Genomic DNA, 21,444 nt, shown 5'->3' with positions numbered 1-21,444 from the left:
TTGCTCTAGTCCAAATCACTTGGGAAAACAAGTCCAGCAAGGTTACATAACTGGCCTGAGGCCATATAACTAGTTAGTGGCAAAACTATGGCCGTAATTTTGGTATACTCATCCTTTCTAGTCATGCGGGGCACTCAATTAGATTTCAGTTCATAAAAGAAACACAATTACTATATGTTTCAATTCAAAAAGCCCCATCAAAGTGGCTGGTTGCATTCCAATTCCTTCAATGTTATGCTCAAAATCCTTCTGGTGGACTACCTTTCTCTTTAATGTAAAGAAAACAGAACCTTAATGGAGGCACCTCAGGCATCACCAGGTGAATGGAAGGCAAATGCAGCTCTAAGAGTGTGGACTGGCTATTCAAAAGCCATTCACAACCCCAATATCTTTTGCCTTAACTACACAGGCTGAAAGAGTAAAACACTCAATCCCAGGCCTCCCCGGCAGCTAGGAGCAGACATATGACAAAACTACAAAAATGAGAATATATACAGAAGTCACTAGAGAGGCATTTCTTCCCAAATAAAAACATTAAACCTGTTAGAAGGTCTTGACCCTTGTACTCTCTTCCTGTAAGGAATGTGGATATGATTCTCAGACATGTAAGGCCATCTTGCTTCTATGGGTACAAAAGCCACATGCTGAGCCACTGGCTCCCTGATGACACAGAAGAGTCATGACACCAGCCCTGGACTGTCCACCCTTGGGCTTCCTACTGAGTGAAGTTTAAGACTATGCAATTGGTTTTCTGGTTACTTGCAGCTAAATACAATCCTAACTCTTACAGGAAATAAATCTGGCTTTTCCTCTTCAATCCATTTTGTTCCAAAGTGGTTGGTTGTCCATCTGGCTCAGTCTTATGTAAGTCAATTTGGTAAACAAAGATTTAGTCACCTTCGTTCTTACCCCATGTTGTGCTATCATCTCACTTTTTTAAAAGGTCAATAAAAGACATCAAGGTATATCTCTTCTCCAAGAATAAATGAAAAATTTTAGCTTATAGTAGGTTTGTCTCTCCGTACCATATGGCAGAGCAAAGGCTGCCTTGGAAAACAGAAGAGAGAGAAATGGTTTCTCTCCTTATACATCACTTAACCTCAGTCCTGGACAGCATCTAGAAATTCAGCAACAGAAAGAAAAAAGAAAACCAGAAACTAATGCATGTCACATTCTCATCCTCTACTAGGGAAGGAACACAAGCACCAGGCCTTAATTAGAGAAGATCGTATAAAAACCATTCACTCAGCAGAATACTTTCTCTTTCCCTTGAGCATCATGCTGGAGATATACCTCATGTTCCATTTAATCTGAGCAATACAGTAATCTCAAGGAAGGCTTATGAACAAAAGTAGGGTGTTTTCCATTCTTCCAATGTCCTTTTCTGATAAAGCTGGCTGTGGCAGCTTACAAAGATACATCAATTGTTAAGGTTAAATGGCATTTTGCAAAGGGATAGAAGAAAATAGGTAACACTGATGAGAAGCTAAGCATTCTACAAATTTCATGCCAAAAAATTAAAGAAAGAAAAGAATATATCTCTGTAGGTGAATGGCAACATGCTTTGGCAAATTTCTTGGATTCAAGTCCATAAAATCCAGAGAAACCATTAGATATTCTGGACCAACAGACTAGACCTTTTTTAAAAAAGTTAAACCTTTTTCTAAAAAGCTGAGGATTCCCAAACCAAGCAATCACCCAATAAATAGCTCTACAGCTGACAATGACCCTAAGGGTTCAGAATCTAACAGTACAATGGGATACAGTATTCAATAGTATACTCTGGATCCAAGAGAAATTTCTTCATCTGAGTCTATAGGTTTGCACTAAGAATCTCAAAAAGTGAATTCTGCACATGAGGAGCAGAAGTCAAACAAGTGATAACATCAAGGAGATGAAGAATAATATTTACAGATATAAACCGACAATCAACTAATCTTAGCAAAGCAATGCTCAAAGGATAAAAGCATTGGGAAAAAAGCAATGAATTTAAATAGACCTTTACATCAGAATAGTTTCCAACAATTTAGAATCTAATCTGTAGAACCAGAAATGCCTTAGTCATCTAGATTGACTTGATGTGAGCAGGAATTTCTCCTCTCACTCTGAAATAAATGGAACTCCAGCTTAGGCTAGAGCATTTACAAATTACTTAAGCAACACATTTTTAAAACAGCTCCTATAATTCACAGAAAGTAACTGATCTCCATGTTAGTTACTCAAATGTACTAAGTTAAAGATACCAGAAACAAAAAATTATCAAACTAAAGAATAAAGTTATTCCCTTCAAAAATTTCACTAAATTTTCAGTGACATGTTAGATAATCTCCTAGAATGGAATAAGGATATAATAAACAGCATCACCCTACCTAGCACGTTTCCTGGAGGTACCTCCTCTAGATATTCCAGTTCTCTTCCCATCAGAAGATACAGGTTTTCCAGAGCACAGTATGCCATGTGGGGGACTGGGGGGAGGCCATCTGGTGGAGCTGAGAAGCCTAATGGTACCTGGGCAAAGAAAAATGATTGAAGACAAGTTAGGAGGCATATGGAAGCATTAATTGGTATTTGTAAAGTTATTTTTATTCAACAGTAACATACGGTATAGCAACATTTCATGTAAACCTGAAATAAGAACATTTGAAATGGTGTGATAAAATATAAGTCTCACTTTATGAATAAAATTTGAAATACTGAAATTTCTCAAACACTAAAAAATTGTCTAGATTCCCATTTAATCATAAGCTTTATGGCTAAGTAATATAAATTCTGCTGCGACCTGGTATTGTCACTTTAGCTGTTCTTCATAGTCCCTGGTTAAATTATTTATATGAACCACATCATACACCAGTTCTGGTGACTACTGTGCTATTATTTGAACACTCATTATTACTATTATCATTTAAAGTTGTTTTACTCTTATGTACAATGTTCTTCAAGTATTCAACAAGGGCTGGTGCTAGTGCCAAGTAACACATAAAAATAACTTTGGAAGGGTAGTTAGATGTGATAAAAATGCCAAAAAAAAAAAAAAGGTCAGACTGTTATTATATGCTATATTGTTCATATGGAAGAGCATGCTGTGACATACTAGGAACACATTAATGAGAGGACAGAGTACATTTACAGCAAAAATATACAAGTACAAGTACATTAGATGTATTAGCTCCCCGTACATCGTATTTATTCTTACAGAAACACTGTCTCAAACGATTCAAATTTTGCATTGTGTGAAGTCTTCAGAAATATATCTACCATATAAATGCAAGTACCCAGAAAGCATTTCAATTAACCAACCAATCAATCTTTGATGCTCATAGGCCTGGGGTGCTGCCCTAATGCTATGAAGAGAAAAAATGGCTGAGATACAACATGTACAAAGATTACTAACATCACAAGCACAGAGTGACCAACAAAAAGGTAGTATAGGCAAGTAAATCCATAAAGGTTTAGAGGAAGGTGAGGCCCCTGTGCTAGGGTAGACTCTAGAAACTTCATGAAAATGAAGGCACATGTTACATCTAAATGTATGTGTTCTGACACAATGACAACTCTCAAAGTAGCTCTAAAGATGGGCTGAGAAATAGAAAGATTATAAGAACTGAATGGAATTATCTACACAATATGACCATCCACTTAAAACAAGCTACAAGCTACAGATAAATTATAATTAGTAAGACAGCTTAGCAAGGTGGCAAAAATGCAAGATCAATATACAAAAGTTAATTATACTTCTATAATTAGGAATAGAAAATGCATAAATAGAATAGCAATAAATAGAAAATATGTATATTTAAAATGATTTCTAGAATAGCAACAAAATCTAACAAAAGTTAGATTCAAAACCCTTTATAAACGAAACTATAAAACTTCATGAAAAACATTTAAAATGACCTAAATAGATAAATCAACCTAATACATTCATGGATGGAAAGATGCTGTATTACAAAATGTTGATTCATGCCAAACAGGTGTATGGACATAAAGTAATTCCAATTGAAGCCTCAACAGGGCTTTTCATAGAAGCAAGAAGTTGACCATAAACTTGATATATAGGAGCAAAGAGTCAGGAACAAACAAGACACTAACAAAGAAAAACACAGTAAAGGGACTTGGTCTTTTTGACGTCAAAACATTGAAAAATGAAGACAGCACTGAACAGAGACAATTAGAGACAACCAGACAAAATAAAATTAGTCCAGAAACAGATCTATGTACATAGGTAATAATCTGATTTATGACAGAGTGGACAAAGCAAATTAGTGGATAAAGATGGACTATTCAATAACATTGGAACAGCTGGACATTTAAATGAGGAAAAAATGAACTTGGATCCCTTCTTCACAAACACTGAATTATATATTTAAACATGAAAGGTAAAATAATAAACTTTAGAAGAAAACATAAGAGAAATTTTTGAGACTTCAATACAGACTTAGTTTCAATTTTCCTAAGATATAATAAGCAAAACCCATAAAATAATGATAGTTCGACTACATTTAAATTAAGAACTTCTGCCTATCAAAAGGTACCAAATGGAAAGTAAAAACAAGTTTTACACTGGAGAAGAAATTTGCAAAATTCAAAACTGACAAGGAATTAGTATCCAAAATATACAAAGGACATCTGAAAAGCAGTATTTAAAACAATAAAGTAGCATAATAGAAAAACAGGGAAATGACTCCAAGAACTATTAATATCTTCACATAAGAACACAAGCTTGATCAATGAACATATTAAAAGAGTAATCTGGAAAATGTAAACTAAAACTGCAAAGCACCATATCATACCCATCAGACTGGCACAAATCAAAAGCCTAATAAAACCACATTTTGGGGAGCATGTGGAACAACTGGAACTGTTAAACACTCCTATTGGGAGTGTAAATCAGAACTACTTTGGACAATAAATTGGAATTATCTTGATAAGCAGAAGATTATCAAGGCAACTCCACTATAGGTATATTCCCCAGAATTTCTTGTAAATCTGCATAAGGAGACATATACAAAAATAATCAAGGTAGCATTGCTTAGATTTGAAAAACAAACAAATAAACAAAAAACCAAAAACAGCAAATATATAGTGACCAAAAAACTGTATATATAAAATGTACATTTAAGTAAAGGAATCCTATGCCACACTGAACAATAAACGAATTATGGGAGTAGGCATTAACATAGATTAAATTCACAATGTTAAGTTAAAAAAAAAAAAAGGCAAGTTGTAGAATAGTTATAGTAAAATTCCATTTATACAAAGTTTCAAAAGCATGCAAATGTGACAATACTCTTTAGAAACGCACACTCAGGTTGTAAAACTATAAAGAAAAGTAAGAGAAGGATGTGGCAGACAGATGAAAGGTGCCCCTCCCATGATGCCTGCTTTCCGATGTTCACACCTTTGTTTTGAAGCCTCCTTCCCGAGTGTGAGTGGGACCTGTGACGTGCTTCTTCTAAAAAACAGAATATGGCAAAGGTGATGAGATGTCACACTGTGATTCTATAACATCATACAGGACTCTGTCTTGCTAGAAGACTCCTTCTAGTCTCTTATACGGCTTGATGAAGTAAGCCTCCAAGTTGGGAAGGTCCACATGACAAGAAACTGAAGGTGGCCTCTAGGAGCTGAGGGCAGCCAAAGGCCAGAAAAAATCTGGGACTCTCAGTTCTACAGGTGCAAATATATGAATTCTGACAACAACCTTTAGTGAGCTTGGAAGCAGGTTCTTCATCAGTCAGTCCTCCAGATGAGAATGCACCCTGGCCAACATTCTGGTCACGGCTTTGTGAGACCCTAAGAAGATGTGGCTAAGCCATGTGTGGTTTTCTAACCCACAGAAACTGTGAGATGGTAAAATGTGTAATGTTTCAAGCTGCTAAATGTGCTGTAATCTGTAATATGCAGTAACAGAAAACTAACACAAAGGATGAACACAAATTCTGGGTAGGGGTTACTTTGAGGGTAGGTCTGAAATATTTCAGGTTTCTTTTTTAAGCAGTTAGAATTAGGTTTTATGGTGCTCTGATTACTGAAATAAGAAGCTATTTGAACTGTCAATGTATTGTATCATTCCTGCTTAAGACATGAGACACATAAGCAACTGATTTCAACCTGTAGCAAAGAAACACTATGCAGAGATAAACTGGATTGTTCATGGAATTTGTAATGCAAAATAAATCAATGTTTCACTAAATAAAAATTTCTTGCTCATTTACCTTCACAAAAAAAGAAAAAAATTAACTGATACTTGACCCTTACTGATAAACAGCAAACTATCAATTATGTCCAAGCCAAGATAATCACAGATAAGTTTTTATACATATTCTCACTTTCAGACTCCCATAAAATATAACCCTATACACACTAAGTGCTGTGATCTTTCTTGCTAAATCAGAACATGCTCAACAAGGACTGCTTAACTGCCATGCAGCACTGCACTCTCCAAGGATTAAACTGCTAAAACTCATGGAATAAGCATTCAAGGCAAAGAAAAACCGATGACAGATTTTCTTCAACTGCTACCTCCTTCTCTCTCACTTGTAGCCAAGTACCAAAGCGGTTTATCTACAGACAGGCTGCTTCCTGGACAGAGAGGAGCATGTGTTTCTCTGCTCATGATGCTCCACAGTGCCAGCTGACAATTTCCTAGCTTACTGCTTTGTGCTGATCCAGACTGGCTACTTGGACCTCTGGCACTGTCTTCATCCTATGACCTCTATTATTTAAATATAATTACAATGTATATATCTTGCTTACTTCCAAAAATGTTCTGAGACATCTCTAGCCTGTGATCTCTGTTTGCCCCTTGGCTCAGGCATTTTTAGATGCTGCCTGTTCACCTACTTACAGACCCTCCTGACCAGACTCAGGGTCAGTATGCCATGCAACTCCTGCCTATCCCCTGCTCACGGCCCAACCTTTGGCCTGAGCCAGCTAGTTTTTGGATCTTCCTATTTCTCAAAGATTCGCCATTGCCCTGGCTCCAGCATGACATCTGCTCTTATCAGTCCTTTTCTCTAACCACAAGGTGATTCTTGCCTAGAAGAGAAAAGCCTTATAATTAAATAAGGCCTGAAAATTTGGTCCACACACTGATTTGGTTTCCTTAATGCTACTGAGACATACATGACAAACGGTATCAAAGCAACACAAACGGAGATACAGTCACTCAAGTGTGCCTTTACAGAGACAAAATAAATCTACCAATAAGATCATCGCCAGTCCCAACAAAATGTGAAAAGATATCAGACCCTTGAGAAACAATATCTAAATATTTTACTTTCAATTCTTACCCTTCGTAAAAACTCAAGAGGACTGTATTTGGGCCCCAAGACGAAAATTTTCTTTCCTCTTCGAGCCACACCACTGAACACTCGAGCAAATGCAATAAAAGACTCTTGGTTGTCTTCTTCCTGGAGCACAGGTTTAGAGGTCATACTTTCCACCTGTTGCTCGTCACCTGCCAGAAACAAAAAGATAATTAGTGCCAAGAATGCCCTCTTAATTCAAACACTGTCTGGAAACACGAATATGATATGTTTGGTCCAGTTTCAGAAAAAAAACAAAACCAAAACACCAAGAATGGAAAGAATATTGATAAAAACGATGATTAAAGCTTAAAAAGCTCAAGAACTAAAGGATGAGTGTCCCAAGTTAAGCAAAAAGGCAAACACTTTGCAACAGAGCCTACTTAGGAAAGTTATACCTCTTGGCTCCTCTCCTTTTGGACATGTTTCAAGGGCACTGCCATCTTGGGTGGGCTCCAAGGGTGCCTGTCCCTGTGCTGCTGCAAGCTTCTCTGCATGCCTTTGTCTTGCACGCTCATGTCTCTGAGCAATTTCTTCTTGAGTGAGAGGCCTACAGGATATCACAAATATGTTATCATCTGGCAACATTAAGCATCTCTCAGTTTAGTCAAGCAGGGAAACAGCAAGTATTGATATGGCTGGGTAAGATGAAGATTGGTCCCAGCTCCATTCCAGGCAGTTTTTTCCAAGTCCTCTCCCTGTCTGTAGCAACAGGAGAGGGCCTATAAGCTTCTCTCTAATAATGCTGTGTCCCAACTATTCTGAGCTTATGAACTGACATGCAAGAGCCCAAGTCCCTATCTGAAGCAATGTACCATAGTATGGAACCTTTCTCAGATGCCTATATTCCTTCTGGAAAAGGCAAAGAACAGGAAAAAGGAAGGGAAAGAGTGACAGATATCAGGGTTTGGAACAACCCTGGCAGGGAAACAAGCATAAGGCCTCAATAATCGGGGTTCAAGGTCAGGATGAGTACTGGCAATTCATCAGGACTAGAAGGTCAAACTGAAATATCAGCCACTGTGTTACACCCAAGAAGTACCACCACAGAAAAGGCAGGGTGTGGGTGTGTATATGTGGTTTTCCCTGGGGATGAGAATGAGAGGGCATGGAGAAGGTAATTAAGCTATTTTTCCTGAAGAATTACCCTCATGTCTGTCAGGATATAGAGAAGGCATTCAGAGTTTTAATACCAAAAAGTTGTTGACAAAAGGGGAGCACTAAGTCGAACACAAATTCTGTTTGGGAGTTTGGGTTTGGAAGGTAGAAACCAGGCAGGTAGACTGTTTCCTAGGACTTGGCTCCCTTCCCATGTAGGGGTCCTTATGAACCTACCTGCATGCTCAACCCCAGCACATGAACAAGACCAATCCATGTCCTAAGGCTGATAGAATAACAGCATCTTTAGCCTCCTGATACTCTGGGACTGAGCATCAAAGCACTCAGGCTAATCCTATGGTCCTAACTTTATGCTCCAGCTCTGGAAGCTGGACAACTCTTCCTGGTCCCAACACTTTGTGCCTCTCTCCCATGTTGTCCTTCACCTTTTACATTATGATTCCTGCTTTATTTCCCAAGCTCAGACTTCACACCTAACTGATAACCTTCATCCCCATCTTGCCATGCCATATTCCCCTCCCCTCTCTGTAAGCCATGGAAGTCATGCAGGTAGCCATTCTGCCTACTTGCCTTCCAAATGGCCACATACAGGTAGGGCTCCTGATTCAAAGTGGCCTAACTCCTTCTACCTTTCTAGTTCATGTAAGCTAACCTGGAAGGTGACTGCTTAAATCGTTGATTGTCCACTGCTATACTCTTCAGATATCTTCCTGCTAGACAAGACTTCTCTAGTCTTAGTGTCCAGGACTAGACACTACTTCTGCCTTCCTTAGCACCTGTCCCTCAAAATCAATGGTTTAGTTCCAAGAGCAGGCCCTTCCACTCACACCCACTCTGCTGCAGGTCACTGGGCTGTGCAATAGAATACAAAAACATGAGAAACAATCCTTGAGCCTGGCTTGGTTAGGTGCCTCATTAGGCAATCAAAACTGCTGGCACTAAGGGGCCACACTACCACTGCAAGAGACAAGCTCCTCATTACAGGAAGCTCTAAATGTCAAAACTTTCAAATACAGAATGAACTCTGCTTCCTCGCAATTTCTAGCTATGGCCGCAGTTCTCTCCTCTGGAGCAACATCTAACAAACCTACTTCCCTCCCCTTTCCTTTGAATCACCTGCATTCATGCCTTCCCTGCCTCCCTTCTTTTCCCCAGGCTGAGCACTCTAGCTGTTCCTTCAACCAATCCTTAGACAACTTTCCTTGTTTCTAGACTTTTGCTAAAAACTCATAAGAATATCTGAAAAATGTGAATTAAAATACAAATGCAGAACACATTTTTATTGTTAGAGTAGAAGGGAAAAAATACCAGAGGTATCTGCTAGTATCTACAGAGAAATGGTCTCTTCCAACGGGTTTATCATTATGATCCAGAGACTGTGTTAATCACTTTACATATATTATAGTACATAATTTATCACAACCATTCAATGAAGTAGATATCATATTCCTATTTTACATACAAGAAAAGGGAGACTTTGAAAACTTCAGTAACTCGACCCAACGTCACACAGATTTTAAATGGAGGAGCCATCATTCAAATCCAGATCTGTATGGCTCTAAGGTCTATGCTCATTATCACCAGGTTATGTCTTTCCTTCAGGAGGAATTAAAGATGATAAAATCGTCATCTTACATAAATGTGATTTCACTTTAGTTTTAGTGAAAAAGGAAGTGTATTTGTTCACCTTGCAGATTAAATCCTCATGTGCCCAAGTTCATGAAGTGATCTGGAATAATCAGCATGTACGGTCATTAAGTAAACATCAACTGTATAGATGCTTGCTGTCTGTCTATGTTTCTATCCATCCATCCAATTAACAACTACTGTGTGCCACGCACTGCTGTGGGCACTGGGAATGATGGTAGAGGGGAACAAAGCAGATAGTAATCAGCAAGGATGTGTAAAAAGTACCCACTGTGTATCCAACATCTGCTGAGAACAAAAAGAAATGTAATTACAAGAACATGGGGCCCTACTAGTGAGGAAACAGCTGTGACTGGGAAGTTATTTAGGCTATAAACTAACCATGGACTTCTTGAAGGGACAATAGTCACTAATACTGAGATGAAGGAGACCAGAGGTGAGAATGTTGACTGAAGATTCACATGTCATGTTGGAAGGTGAATTTGAAGAAGCAAAGAAAAGAGGCAAGAACACAAGAACAAAGGATAAAGTCCTGTAACAGTCCCACACTTCATTTACACCCAAAGCGGCACTGTTGAGCAGTGAGTAAACGTCAGTGTCTTCAGTAAGTTAGGGAAAAATTCTTAGGCTTTGCGGATGCCGAATCCCATTTCCTGCCTTACTTTTCTCCCTGGTGCATATCACTAATACATTGTACTCTATACGAAAGGAAAATAATACTCTGTTATTCCTGGCTTAGGTATCTAATATAATGGAGATGAAAACGCTATCAAACCAACTTCCCAAGGTACATTTTCCTAAATTTAAAAAACAAAACTTAAATGAAAAAAACTATCAGCTAGAAGATGGAAAAGAACAAAGTAATGGTGACGACCTTACCCAGGTATACCTGGAAACACTGTATTATTACGTAACAATTGTTGAACCTGATATACTGGTTAAAAAACAAATGACAAAAATAAAATCAATAAAACAACTTCATGAAATAGAATGGATTGCACTATCAGAAATATACTAAAAATCAGAAAAACATATGATGAATTATTAAGAAAAATGTTTACAGAAAATGTAATTAATAGTAGAGGCATAATAATACTATTATTCATCAGCAAGAAATGAAGGATAGGTAGAGGTAGGAATTTTAAATGATATAAATACATGTATTTCAAATCTTAACAGCAAATTTTCCAATTCTCTGATATTCCCTATGATTCTACTGGAATCTCTCAGATACTCCCAATGGCCAAAAAACATTCAGTATCCTAAAATTGTTAGCACAAGAAATTGCTACTACATGTAGCACTGAAATATTATCTGGGAGTAGCCTAGATACATAATTGGGCATTCATTCGTTCCATTATTCACTCATTTACTTACTCATTTAGCCATTCATTCACCCATTCACTGACCTGTTCATTCCCCCATTCAGATATTCACTCATTCATTCTTCATTTACTCACCCATCTATTCTTTTACTTATCCCCAGGGCAAAAATTATTGAATACACCTATGTCCAAATCACTAGGGAAGTACTAAAAAACAATGCATAACCTTTCTGCTGAAGGACAAACAGAATTTTGAAAAGAAGCCTTCTCAGATGGAGGAATAGCACAAGTAAAGATATGACGTTTGTTCAGACACTAGTATATTAGAGAAACAGAAATAAAAATCTAGTCAAAACATGTTTTGGGGTCAGGTCACGGTGGGTCTGAAATGCCACTAAGACAGCTCAAGTTTATTTCACAGGCTGATGATCTGACCTTCAGTCACTCACATATTATTTTCATGATTTCTGCTATATCTGCATATTATTTATTTAATGCTTATTTAAATGCACAAACATTTTGAACTCAATAAAACTTTAAAATCTCATCACAGTAAAGGCTTTATCACTTGACATACACAGGCAATACACACAAATAAACATTAAAATAAATATGCCAACTAAGTAAACTAAAACTTGTTTCCCTAAGTACCACTGAAATCATCACCAACACTTCACACTTGAATCAAAACTGCTCAAAGCAGTGAGAATCATTAAGGGTTTTGAGCAAGAGACATATCTTCATAGCTGAGTTTTATAAAGATCACTCTAAAGGAAGAAAGGAAAGTGCATCGGTGGAACTAAAGATGGGGCAGGAGAACCAGCTAGGAGGTTGCTGCAACAATATCCACAAGACATGATCAGAATCTAAACTTGTAGGGAAAGCAGCAGAGACAGAAGGAGGGGAACTCACATAAAAAACAGGAAATGTAGAAGAGACAGATTCCCCAAGACTCTGGAACTTGAGAAATATCCCTCTCCTACACCCACCACACCCGGGCACACATAATACACACGGGGAAGCAGAGATACTCATACATTCATAATCTCTACTGAGGTAGACAGAATTAGATGAGACAAGGCAGGAGGCTTAGATTAGAACTCGCCTAACATGTTCAACAAAAGTTAACTGTTGCTACTGCTACTAACACCACTCTTCAAACTTACATCACTTCAATTCAAAATCCCAGAGCTGCTTTCAACAGCTTTCTCCTACAGAGGTATCACAAAAGGATATATTACTGTACAAATTGTATGTTACCCTGGGGGTTGGCTTGAAATGAATTCTGGGTTAAGGAGGAAAAGCATTATCTGTGCCCCACCCCCATCCACACCCCAACTACATCCTACCAAACATATACCATATTCCTAGCCCAGCCCAACTTTCCCACTTCCCTTACCTTGGCTTATTCTGAGGCAAGGCCTTAGCATCAACTGCAAACATTTTGGAAACAAATATGATAACTGGAGCAGTCTCCTCACTTCCACATTTCATAAAAGCTAAACAAATAGGAAGTAAAAATGTCACTATTTTTCCCATTACTAAAAAAACACATATTTTTCTGGAAAACAATTAAAATGTTTAGAACATCGCATTATCTAAATGCATCAGAAGTCCATAACTTTTTCCAACTATGATAAGAATTTTAATTAGAAAAGGGTAAGATTGCTAGGAAAGAATAGCAGAGCAAAAGCAAACAGAATTGGCAGAAATAAGGAAGGAAAAGCAAGCAAATTTGATGGGGTGAGGGATCCCATATGAAAGTTAAAGCTATGCAATGAGGTTAAACACCTACTATAAGCACTAATACATTTTTCACTGTATCAAGTATAGAAAAAATAGAATTGAGGAATGTTACCAAAGGCCAACAATCAACAAGGTAGCTTGTTAATAAGATATATAAAAATCAATAGCTTTTCCAATCCCCCACAATAACAAGTTAGAAAATAAAATGGACAAAAATACTGTATTATGATATTAACAAATTCTTAGAAATAAGTTAAGATTCAATATTATTAAGATACCAATTCTCCTTAAATATACAAATTTTAACGCAGTTACGTATTAACATATGAACATTTTCCTTAACCTATATTGGAAGTAAAAAACCATTGATTACTGAATTTTTTAAAACAACTCCATCACCTCACGTTAAAATAATTTGTATACAAAGAATTCAACAGTAAAATTTAAAGAAGGAAAAAGAAAGCCACAGGAAGTAAGAATCAAACATATATCCGAAGCCTTGCCAGTGGAAGCTTTGAATGAGGAACAGAATGACATGCCCTGACTTTTATCTTAAGAGGATCACTCTGTTTTGTCTGCAATATTGAGAAAACACTAACAGGAATCAAGAGCAAAAGCAGGGATACTAGTCGTTTTGTTGTTGTTGTTGTTTGTTTTCTCAGACGGAGTCTCGTTCTGTCACCCAGGCTGGAGTGCAGTGGCATTATCTCGGCTCACTGCAACCTTCGCCTCCCAGGTTCAAGTGGTTCTCCTGCCTCAGCCTCCCAAGTACCAGGGACTACAAGTGTGTACCACCACGCCCAGCTAATTTTTGTATTTTTAGTAGAGACAAGGTTTCACCATGTTGGCCAGGAAGTGAAAACATTGGGAAATAGCTGAATTCCGTATTTCAAAGGAAGAATAAACAGGATGATGGACTGCATGTTGGACTGTGAGATAAATACAAGGGCCATTGATGACTCCAAGGTTTTTGGACTGAGTAAATGAAAAGATTGAGGTCCCCCTGAGATGGGAATGACTAGGTGAGCAGGCTTGGGGATAAGATAAAAAGTCCAGTTTGGGATATGTTCAGTTGAGATGTTTCTTAGAAAACACAGTATAGGGGGAGTTCTAGATATCAGTCCAGAGTCCAGAAAACAGACATGCTCTGAAGATACACAATTGTGTGAATTATGAGTATGTAGTTGTCATTTAAAGTCTTGAGATTGGATGAGATTATCAAAAGAGGGACTGCAGGTAAAACAGATGAGGATCAAAGACTTGAACCTTACTTGGGGCACACCAAAGTTAAAAAGCCAGGGAGACGGGGAGGAATCACAAAAAGACCTTATTAAGTATAAGCAGCCAGGGAGACAGGAAGAAAAGCAGAAGCAAGGGAATGGAAGCAATGGAAGCCTAGAAGTCAAGGGAAGAAATTGTTTCAAGGAGGAGTGATCACCTGCATCAAATGCGAGTGGAAGATCTAGTCCTATGAAGACTGAAAACTGGTCATTAGATTTAATGAACCAAAAGTCAATAGTGATGCCAAGAACAACAGTGTAGTGGTTTGGGGGCAGGGTTACAAAAGCAATAGAACTGGAGGAAAAGAATTAGAGAAAAGAACATACATAGAGACAAATTTCATGGAACCTACAAAGTCCAGAATGGGAGCTTCTTTTCTCACGAGGAGCATGTGTACAGGAAGTCGCTGGTCTCTCATCATACTGGCTGAGCAAAATGGCTGTAACAAGAAAACCTTTGGGGTGGGGGTGGGAGGCAAAACTGGTGAAATGGTCATTTGTGAAACTGTTCATCTGTGGAAGTGGACATTTGGCAAATTGGCCATTTAGCAAACTAGCATTCAGCAAATTGGTCTAGAGCAGCCTGGATGGAGGACAGTCAATGACATGGTATATTCCAACAGGTCCATCTTTCCTTACCTGCTTTCAGTGCTTGAGTTTCTGGTGGAAGAGAGTCAAAGGTTTGTGATCCTGTGCACATCAGTCTCTCCACTCTCTCGGCTGTAATATCAAGGGGACTAGGAAGTTTCTGACATACCATCGCTGAAGTCTGTTGTTAAGGACTCAAAACCTTGAGCCAGTGCCTCCCACCAAGGCGAAGATTCACTGTATGTTCTAAATATTGAGGTAACAAAGTCTGTCCATACAGAAAATGCCTGTGCTATATGGCAACACTGCTTTATGCATCACATCTCAAAACATGCACACGATTTCAGGGAGTTCACAAACTCCTAAAAGCTCAGAAAGGATCCTCATGACAGATACTTTAACACTGAGACCCATGGAACAAATGAGAACAGAGATTAGCAGGTTGGCTATCGGTGACCTTGAAATGAAACAGTTATCTAACACAAACATCTTATTTAAATCTTAGTGTAAACATTTTTATTTTTACAGTTTACTAAATAAACACAAAAAGAATTGTCTTCTTAAAGAAGTTCACTATTAGTAATGTTAACATAAATTAGTATTAGTGTATTAATTATTAAAGTATTTAATACAGTTTCATGGTAGAACACCAAATAAGCAGAGAAGACTTATTTTGGATTGAATGTTATTTCCAGAGAATTTCCTGGTTGCCATAACGCATTGTTTTTTCTTGCTTTATCAAAACTATTTCATTAAAAACCATTAGAATAAAGGATACCAAGAACAGCATGGGATATGGGTAGCCACTGACTGCAAATGGCGTTGATCTGAACTTTAGGGTCTGAATGTCGTGCCTCCCGGGCTCCAATTTTTAATCCTAAAGAAGTCACTATTTTATCAATTTTGTCTTTGTCCCTATAGTAAACACAAGATTGGAGGACGGAAATGTCATATGCACATAAAAACAGGCAGTGGGGAAAAGGTACCCAAAATTATCTGGCATATTTTTATCCTAATGTGTTACTTTTTCAAAAAAAGCTAAAAATGATTGAAGGGAATTCTGCCACAGAAAAAGCCTCCTCAACTTCTACTCTTACACTTTCAAGTGAATCCTTCTTTAAGACTTCCCAGGAAGTACTTCTCCCCAATCTCCTCGAGCAGACTATATCAAGTGGTAAAGCAGTCTTACAAACAAGTACTAAAAAGTCATTATTCCACCACAGGAATAACTCAGAAAGTAAATTTACTAAAGCAAACTTATACCAGAAAAGTTATTTCCCCACTTCCCCATTAATGATCCTAGCTATCAAGCACCTTTTCTACTTTAATCACTATTTTTTAAACCTGGGTTTGCATAAAAAAAGACCCAATGTTTCTTTCTATCCTTTTATCTCTTCACCTCAGCACTCTATAAAATATTGCTATCCTGTCCCTTCAACATCACCCTTTAGCTGGGTTACACAGACTTCTTTAAATTGCTTCCAAGCCCTGTAATCAACTCATCTGTAGAAGCTCTGTTCACTTTCTCAGTCCATCTCAGCTTTCTGAAGTATGACTCATCAAACTGGAAAGTGAGACAAATTATACTGCCTAAAGATGCCTGAAGGTAAACAATGTCATAAGAGTCTTACTTTTTCAAGACAGCATCATACAAACTCCATATATTTTCCAGGATCAACTGTACAAATAAAGGTTTCTTTCCTTTGGCCTGTACAAAAGAATATACGGGCTTAAGTTCCTAAACATTTAATAGGCATTTATATATTCCTTCTTGACATGCTTTTATTCTCAATGTGTTTCATTTCTACTTGAAAATAATTATTCAAAAATAAAGTAGATGAAAGTAGTTATAAGAATGCACTTAAACAGCCAATAATCCACAATTAATAATAATCCATTGTTCCTTCCTCTGGGAACCATAGACTTTACAAGTGACATGACCATTTGTGGGTCATATTACCATGGCTGCCATCAAACAAATACACACAGCACCCAAGCCAAGAGCTAAAACTTCACTCTGCACGTGCAGGCTCTTTCCATGGACTTCAGTCTAAAATTATGTTAGAAGAAACATAAAGCATTCTTAAACATATTTCTAAAAGTTCATAAGGATAGGAAAATTTTGAAAACCCAAAAAACTCCATCATTTCTCTTACCAAACTACGCAAAAAGTTACTAGCAAGAGCACCTTGAGGGGTACACTCTCCCATATACATGAAGGGGGATATATTAATAAATTGAAACCTCCTTTCTGAAGAACTACGGGCAACAGTATTAAGAAGTTAAAAGTCATTGGCTTAGAATGCTCAGTTTAAAAAAAAAAAGCATCATGAAGACATAAAACTTATCCACAAAGATATCTATCGTACAATATCAAAACATTTGAAAAAAAACTATGTCCAATCTTAAGAGAATGATTACATAAATCATAGTGGTCTCACAAAATAAAATAACAGAGTGCTTACTGAATTATTTCATATAATCATCATAACTATCCTATGAGATAAGTGCTATTATCTTAATTTTACATATGAAATAACTGAGATAAAAGTCATAGAGCCAGTAAGTGGTGGAGCCAAAATTCAAACTCTCAAGGCATGCTCTTTCCCACTTAGCTATATTCATTCCCTTTAAAATATATGGTTTATAAAAAAGCTTTTAATGGCAAGGGAAGATGTTCATGATATGACAAAAGCAAAAGGGCAGCTACATTGTATAAACAGCATAATCTCAACTGAGGGATGTATATATCCATGTAAAAAGAATGAAAGAAATTACAAACATCTACTAGCAGTGCTGGCTTCGAGTTTTTTGTTTGCTGTGGCTTTATACTTGTGAGTACTTTCTAAAAAGAAATGTATATGATTTTCAGTGAGAATAAATTTATGAAATCCTGGTTTTATATCAAAAAATAAAGCTCCAAGAAAAGTATCCTTTGAGGGTATATGACAGCATTCCTACACCACCTCTATCTATAGAAGGAGTTTCAGGGAGCATCCACCTCTCCCGATCTACACTGCACGATGACCAGCATGCAGGGAGATAAGGCTTCAACTGAGACTAGGACAGTGTGAACCATACAGGGATGTCTAGAAGAGACATCTCTTTATGGTGACAGAGACAAACAAATGCACGGCACAAAATGTGTGTCTTCAGGTGCCCAAGATCTAAGATTTTTGGTCTTCTGAAAAAAAAGAAAAGAAAAGAAAAGAAAAAGCAGTTCTTTGCTCACTATACTTAAAAGGACTAAGAACTCTATATGAATAATACCTGTATATGAGACGTGTAAGCCTTTCCCAATTATATACAGTAAAAATTCCCTCATGAACTCACCTGAATAAATTAAAGCTGAATTACATTTATTAAAGATATTACAGGATAGATTTTCATAGGGCAAGAACATGACCAGCAATCAAAAGGGACATACACCACATTACCTGATCACCCTTCATGATCTTTTTAGCCTTCATATTTATACAGTAATCTCCCCACAAGGTTTTCATAAGAACTTCCTTTTTGATGCCAATTTTTTGACTGTAGATTCTGGCGAAGTGCTCAATTCTGAAAGAAGACCAAATGTTCACGTTATTAATAACAACGATTAGCATAGGTAACATTTGAACATTTCTGTGACAGGTACTGTTCAAACTTCTTTACACGTGTATTACTAAACTTAATCCACTATCCTACAGAACTTCCCCATTTTATAGAAAAGGGTAATGAAGCACAGAAATATCATGCAGGGAAGAAGTGAGGTGGGGCTTTAAATCCAAGCAGTCTGGCTCCAAAGCCCATGTTCAGGTCTACATTAATATGAATTGTAATACATGCTATAGCTTTGTTTCTTAATTTTGCATGTGTAAAACAAGATAAAACTAGGACCAAAGCCAAGAAAATGCAAGCTCCAGCTGCCCGTCACAACTATGCCAGCCATAAAATTTTATTTCAGCTACTCACTGCTGTGACAGTTGCTCACAAATGAAAGAAACTCTTGAGCCACAACCTGCCAAAACAAGGTGTTTATTATCCTAGATTAATGATAAACATACACACACTGACTTAACTTGCATCAGCCCACAGAGACACCAGTTACCACCACGGCCTCCCATCACAGGAGGACAGTCAACAACAACTAAGGGTGCTACATATAGCATCTGTGTTGTCTGGATAAAGGACCTAAGAAATGCCTTGTCTTTAGAGAACAACCTAATTTAATCTAAGGTTTGAGATTAGAATTTTCAAAGTACCAGCATCTTAAAAGATGCCTGCTCAGGAAAAAAAAAAAAAAAAAAGGATATTCCCAGTTTTTTTCCACACCATACTGAAAAGCCCAACCTAATGCAATCACGCAAGAAAAGGAAATAAAAAGTATACTGATTAGAAAAGAATAAATAAAACTATCTTTGTTCATAGGTGACTCTTTAATCACTCCTCCACAAATGAACACAATGTGAAAGGCTGACAACCACTGGTAGAGTTCCTATGCCTCAAAAAGAAAGCAGGCTCTGCCTTGTTGCCTAACCAGTGGATCGCTAAAGAGTCAGGCCTCCTCCTGGCTTCCTGTGTTTCTGCACACCCAGAATGGCGCACAGAGCCTTACTTCCAGATGTTAAGTCAGGATACCCTTATCTCTGCGGCTTTTCATTTGTCAACACCCAGTTTTGCTAGGCAGGCTGCAACCTGCCATGCAGATTTGCAAATCCAATTCAGGACCTACAGGCAGGTCCAAGGTCTACACGTGGAAGGAAACAATAGGAGGCAACTACTGTGGACTGACTTCCCAGGCATTCTCCAACCTAACTGTAGAAGGGAGCCCTATTCTTTAGCAGTGATGCTCCCTGGGGCCTCAATAAATACAGCTGAAGCTTTGCTCTCCACATTGGCAACTTGGGTCCTTCTTAGATGGTTAAAACTGGAGCTAATGACTGAGTGATGAACACATGAAACCTGTGACATTTTCTTTCTTTTAAATTTGAATTATTTTTTCACCTGATATAGAACCAATTTTTTTATATCTTTAACTGACACTTACATTCTGACTTTAATTATTCTATTCATATGGTTCATGTTCCTGTCTACTTAACCTGTGAAAATCTCCCCTAAACCATGTGCCTGCAGAGTTCTACTTATAGTTCTATTTTTGTCTCATGCACTTTGTTGTTCTGATAATTGATAGCTAATCTCTTCACTAGTAAATGTGTCAATTATCTATGCGAAAATGATCCTTATGCCATAATTCATTTACCATAAATCCTATTTTATTGTTAATGTTGCCAAACCTCTCTCTTTTCATTCACATTTGGTTGACATAATCTGATCTAAAGCTTTGGTATTTAGCCTCTGTCCATTACGCTTTATGTTTATCTCTTTTACGTAGTAAACGTCTGGATTTATTTTTTTAATAAAATTTCCTTTCTAAAAAATATCTCCTTAATAGGGGATTTGATACATTTTTTGGGGCAATCATTTATCGGTACAACTGTTTTGATCAGTTAGATTTCCAGTGTGGTTTCTATTCTTTCAGGATTTTTAAAAAAAATGTTGAGTTGTGTTACCCAGACTGTATTATACATTCTTTTATCTTTTATAATGATGTCAGATAAATACCCTGCTCTTAATTCTGAAAGTGGTAAACTTAAAGATTTTTATAAATAAACACTCTAAAACCCCTATCAAAATCATAAATTATAGTAAGACATTTGCCCTTTTGCTTAGGCTAGTCTCTTCTAGTCCACCACATAAAATATTCACACCTGTGTACACACATGGGTACATAAATCTTTCAAAATCTTGTTTCTTATCCTTTTCATTATTTTTTATTCCATAGTTACCACAAAATTTGCTTAACACCAACCCATTCCCCATTACTGCCAGTGCTTTTATTTATTTTTGTCATTAAACAGTTACAATTTTTAAATACTGACAATTTCTAGCACTTCTCCATTCTTGAATTCTATTTTAATTCGTTTCCTCTACAGAGTAACTGCAAACAAGAGTCTAAGAGACCTGCAGACCGATTTATATTCCAAGACTACTGATCTATTCGTTGCCTATCTTCATGAATGACAACTCAGTCAAGTATGAAATTACTGAACCACACACCCTTTTGCCCTCCAAGCTACGAAGTGGATTACTGTTAACTACAGAATTCTAAGACACGGTTACACAAAGACAAGTAAATCTATTACAAAGGGCTTCTCATTGTCTCTTTTCTCCTGTCCCTATGCTATAAGTTTGGGGACTCAGTTCTATGTATCTAAAGCAAGAACTTAGATTCTTGCTGCTACCCATCCAAGTCAATGTGTTTCTGCTTTTCAGAGCAGACTTTCCCAGATTAACATCAATTAACAGGACAGATTTAGGCAGAAGACCTAGGTTCAGCCTCTAGTCACACTTCTTAATCCTTTCCCACTGCAGAGAGTTTATAGAACC

The 21,444-nt window shown here is 37.4% G+C and overlaps 1 protein-coding gene across 6 annotated transcripts in view; it reads right to left on the bottom strand.

Annotated features, from left to right (window-relative positions):
- EFL1 (elongation factor like GTPase 1) overlaps positions 1-21,444 on the bottom strand; it is a 160,419-nt gene that overhangs the window by 86,952 nt on the left and 52,023 nt on the right. For all 6 annotated transcript variants that reach the window (XR_004185078.1, XM_031668425.1, XM_031668426.1 and 3 more), the window contains 8 exons: positions 18,450-18,573; positions 16,644-16,720; positions 15,791-15,927; positions 15,064-15,186; positions 12,798-12,897; positions 7,706-7,857; positions 7,293-7,459; positions 2,370-2,508 (listed from right to left, as the gene is read on the bottom strand). Coding sequence is in view for 5 of the 6 variants with exons in the window: in XM_031668425.1 (XP_031524285.1) it covers positions 2,370-2,508; positions 7,293-7,459; positions 7,706-7,857; positions 12,798-12,897; positions 15,064-15,186; positions 15,791-15,927; positions 16,644-16,720; positions 18,450-18,573 (1,019 nt within the window). In the remaining variant the exon portion in view is untranslated. The remainder of the gene's footprint in view (positions 1-2,369; positions 2,509-7,292; positions 7,460-7,705; positions 7,858-12,797; positions 12,898-15,063; positions 15,187-15,790; positions 15,928-16,643; positions 16,721-18,449; positions 18,574-21,444) is intronic.

Source organism: Papio anubis, chromosome 7 (assembly GCF_008728515.1).
Source record: "Papio anubis isolate 15944 chromosome 7, Panubis1.0, whole genome shotgun sequence".
NCBI classification, from domain to species: Eukaryota; Metazoa; Chordata; class Mammalia; order Primates; family Cercopithecidae; genus Papio; species Papio anubis.
This window is presented reverse-complemented; position numbering and strand designations above follow the sequence as displayed.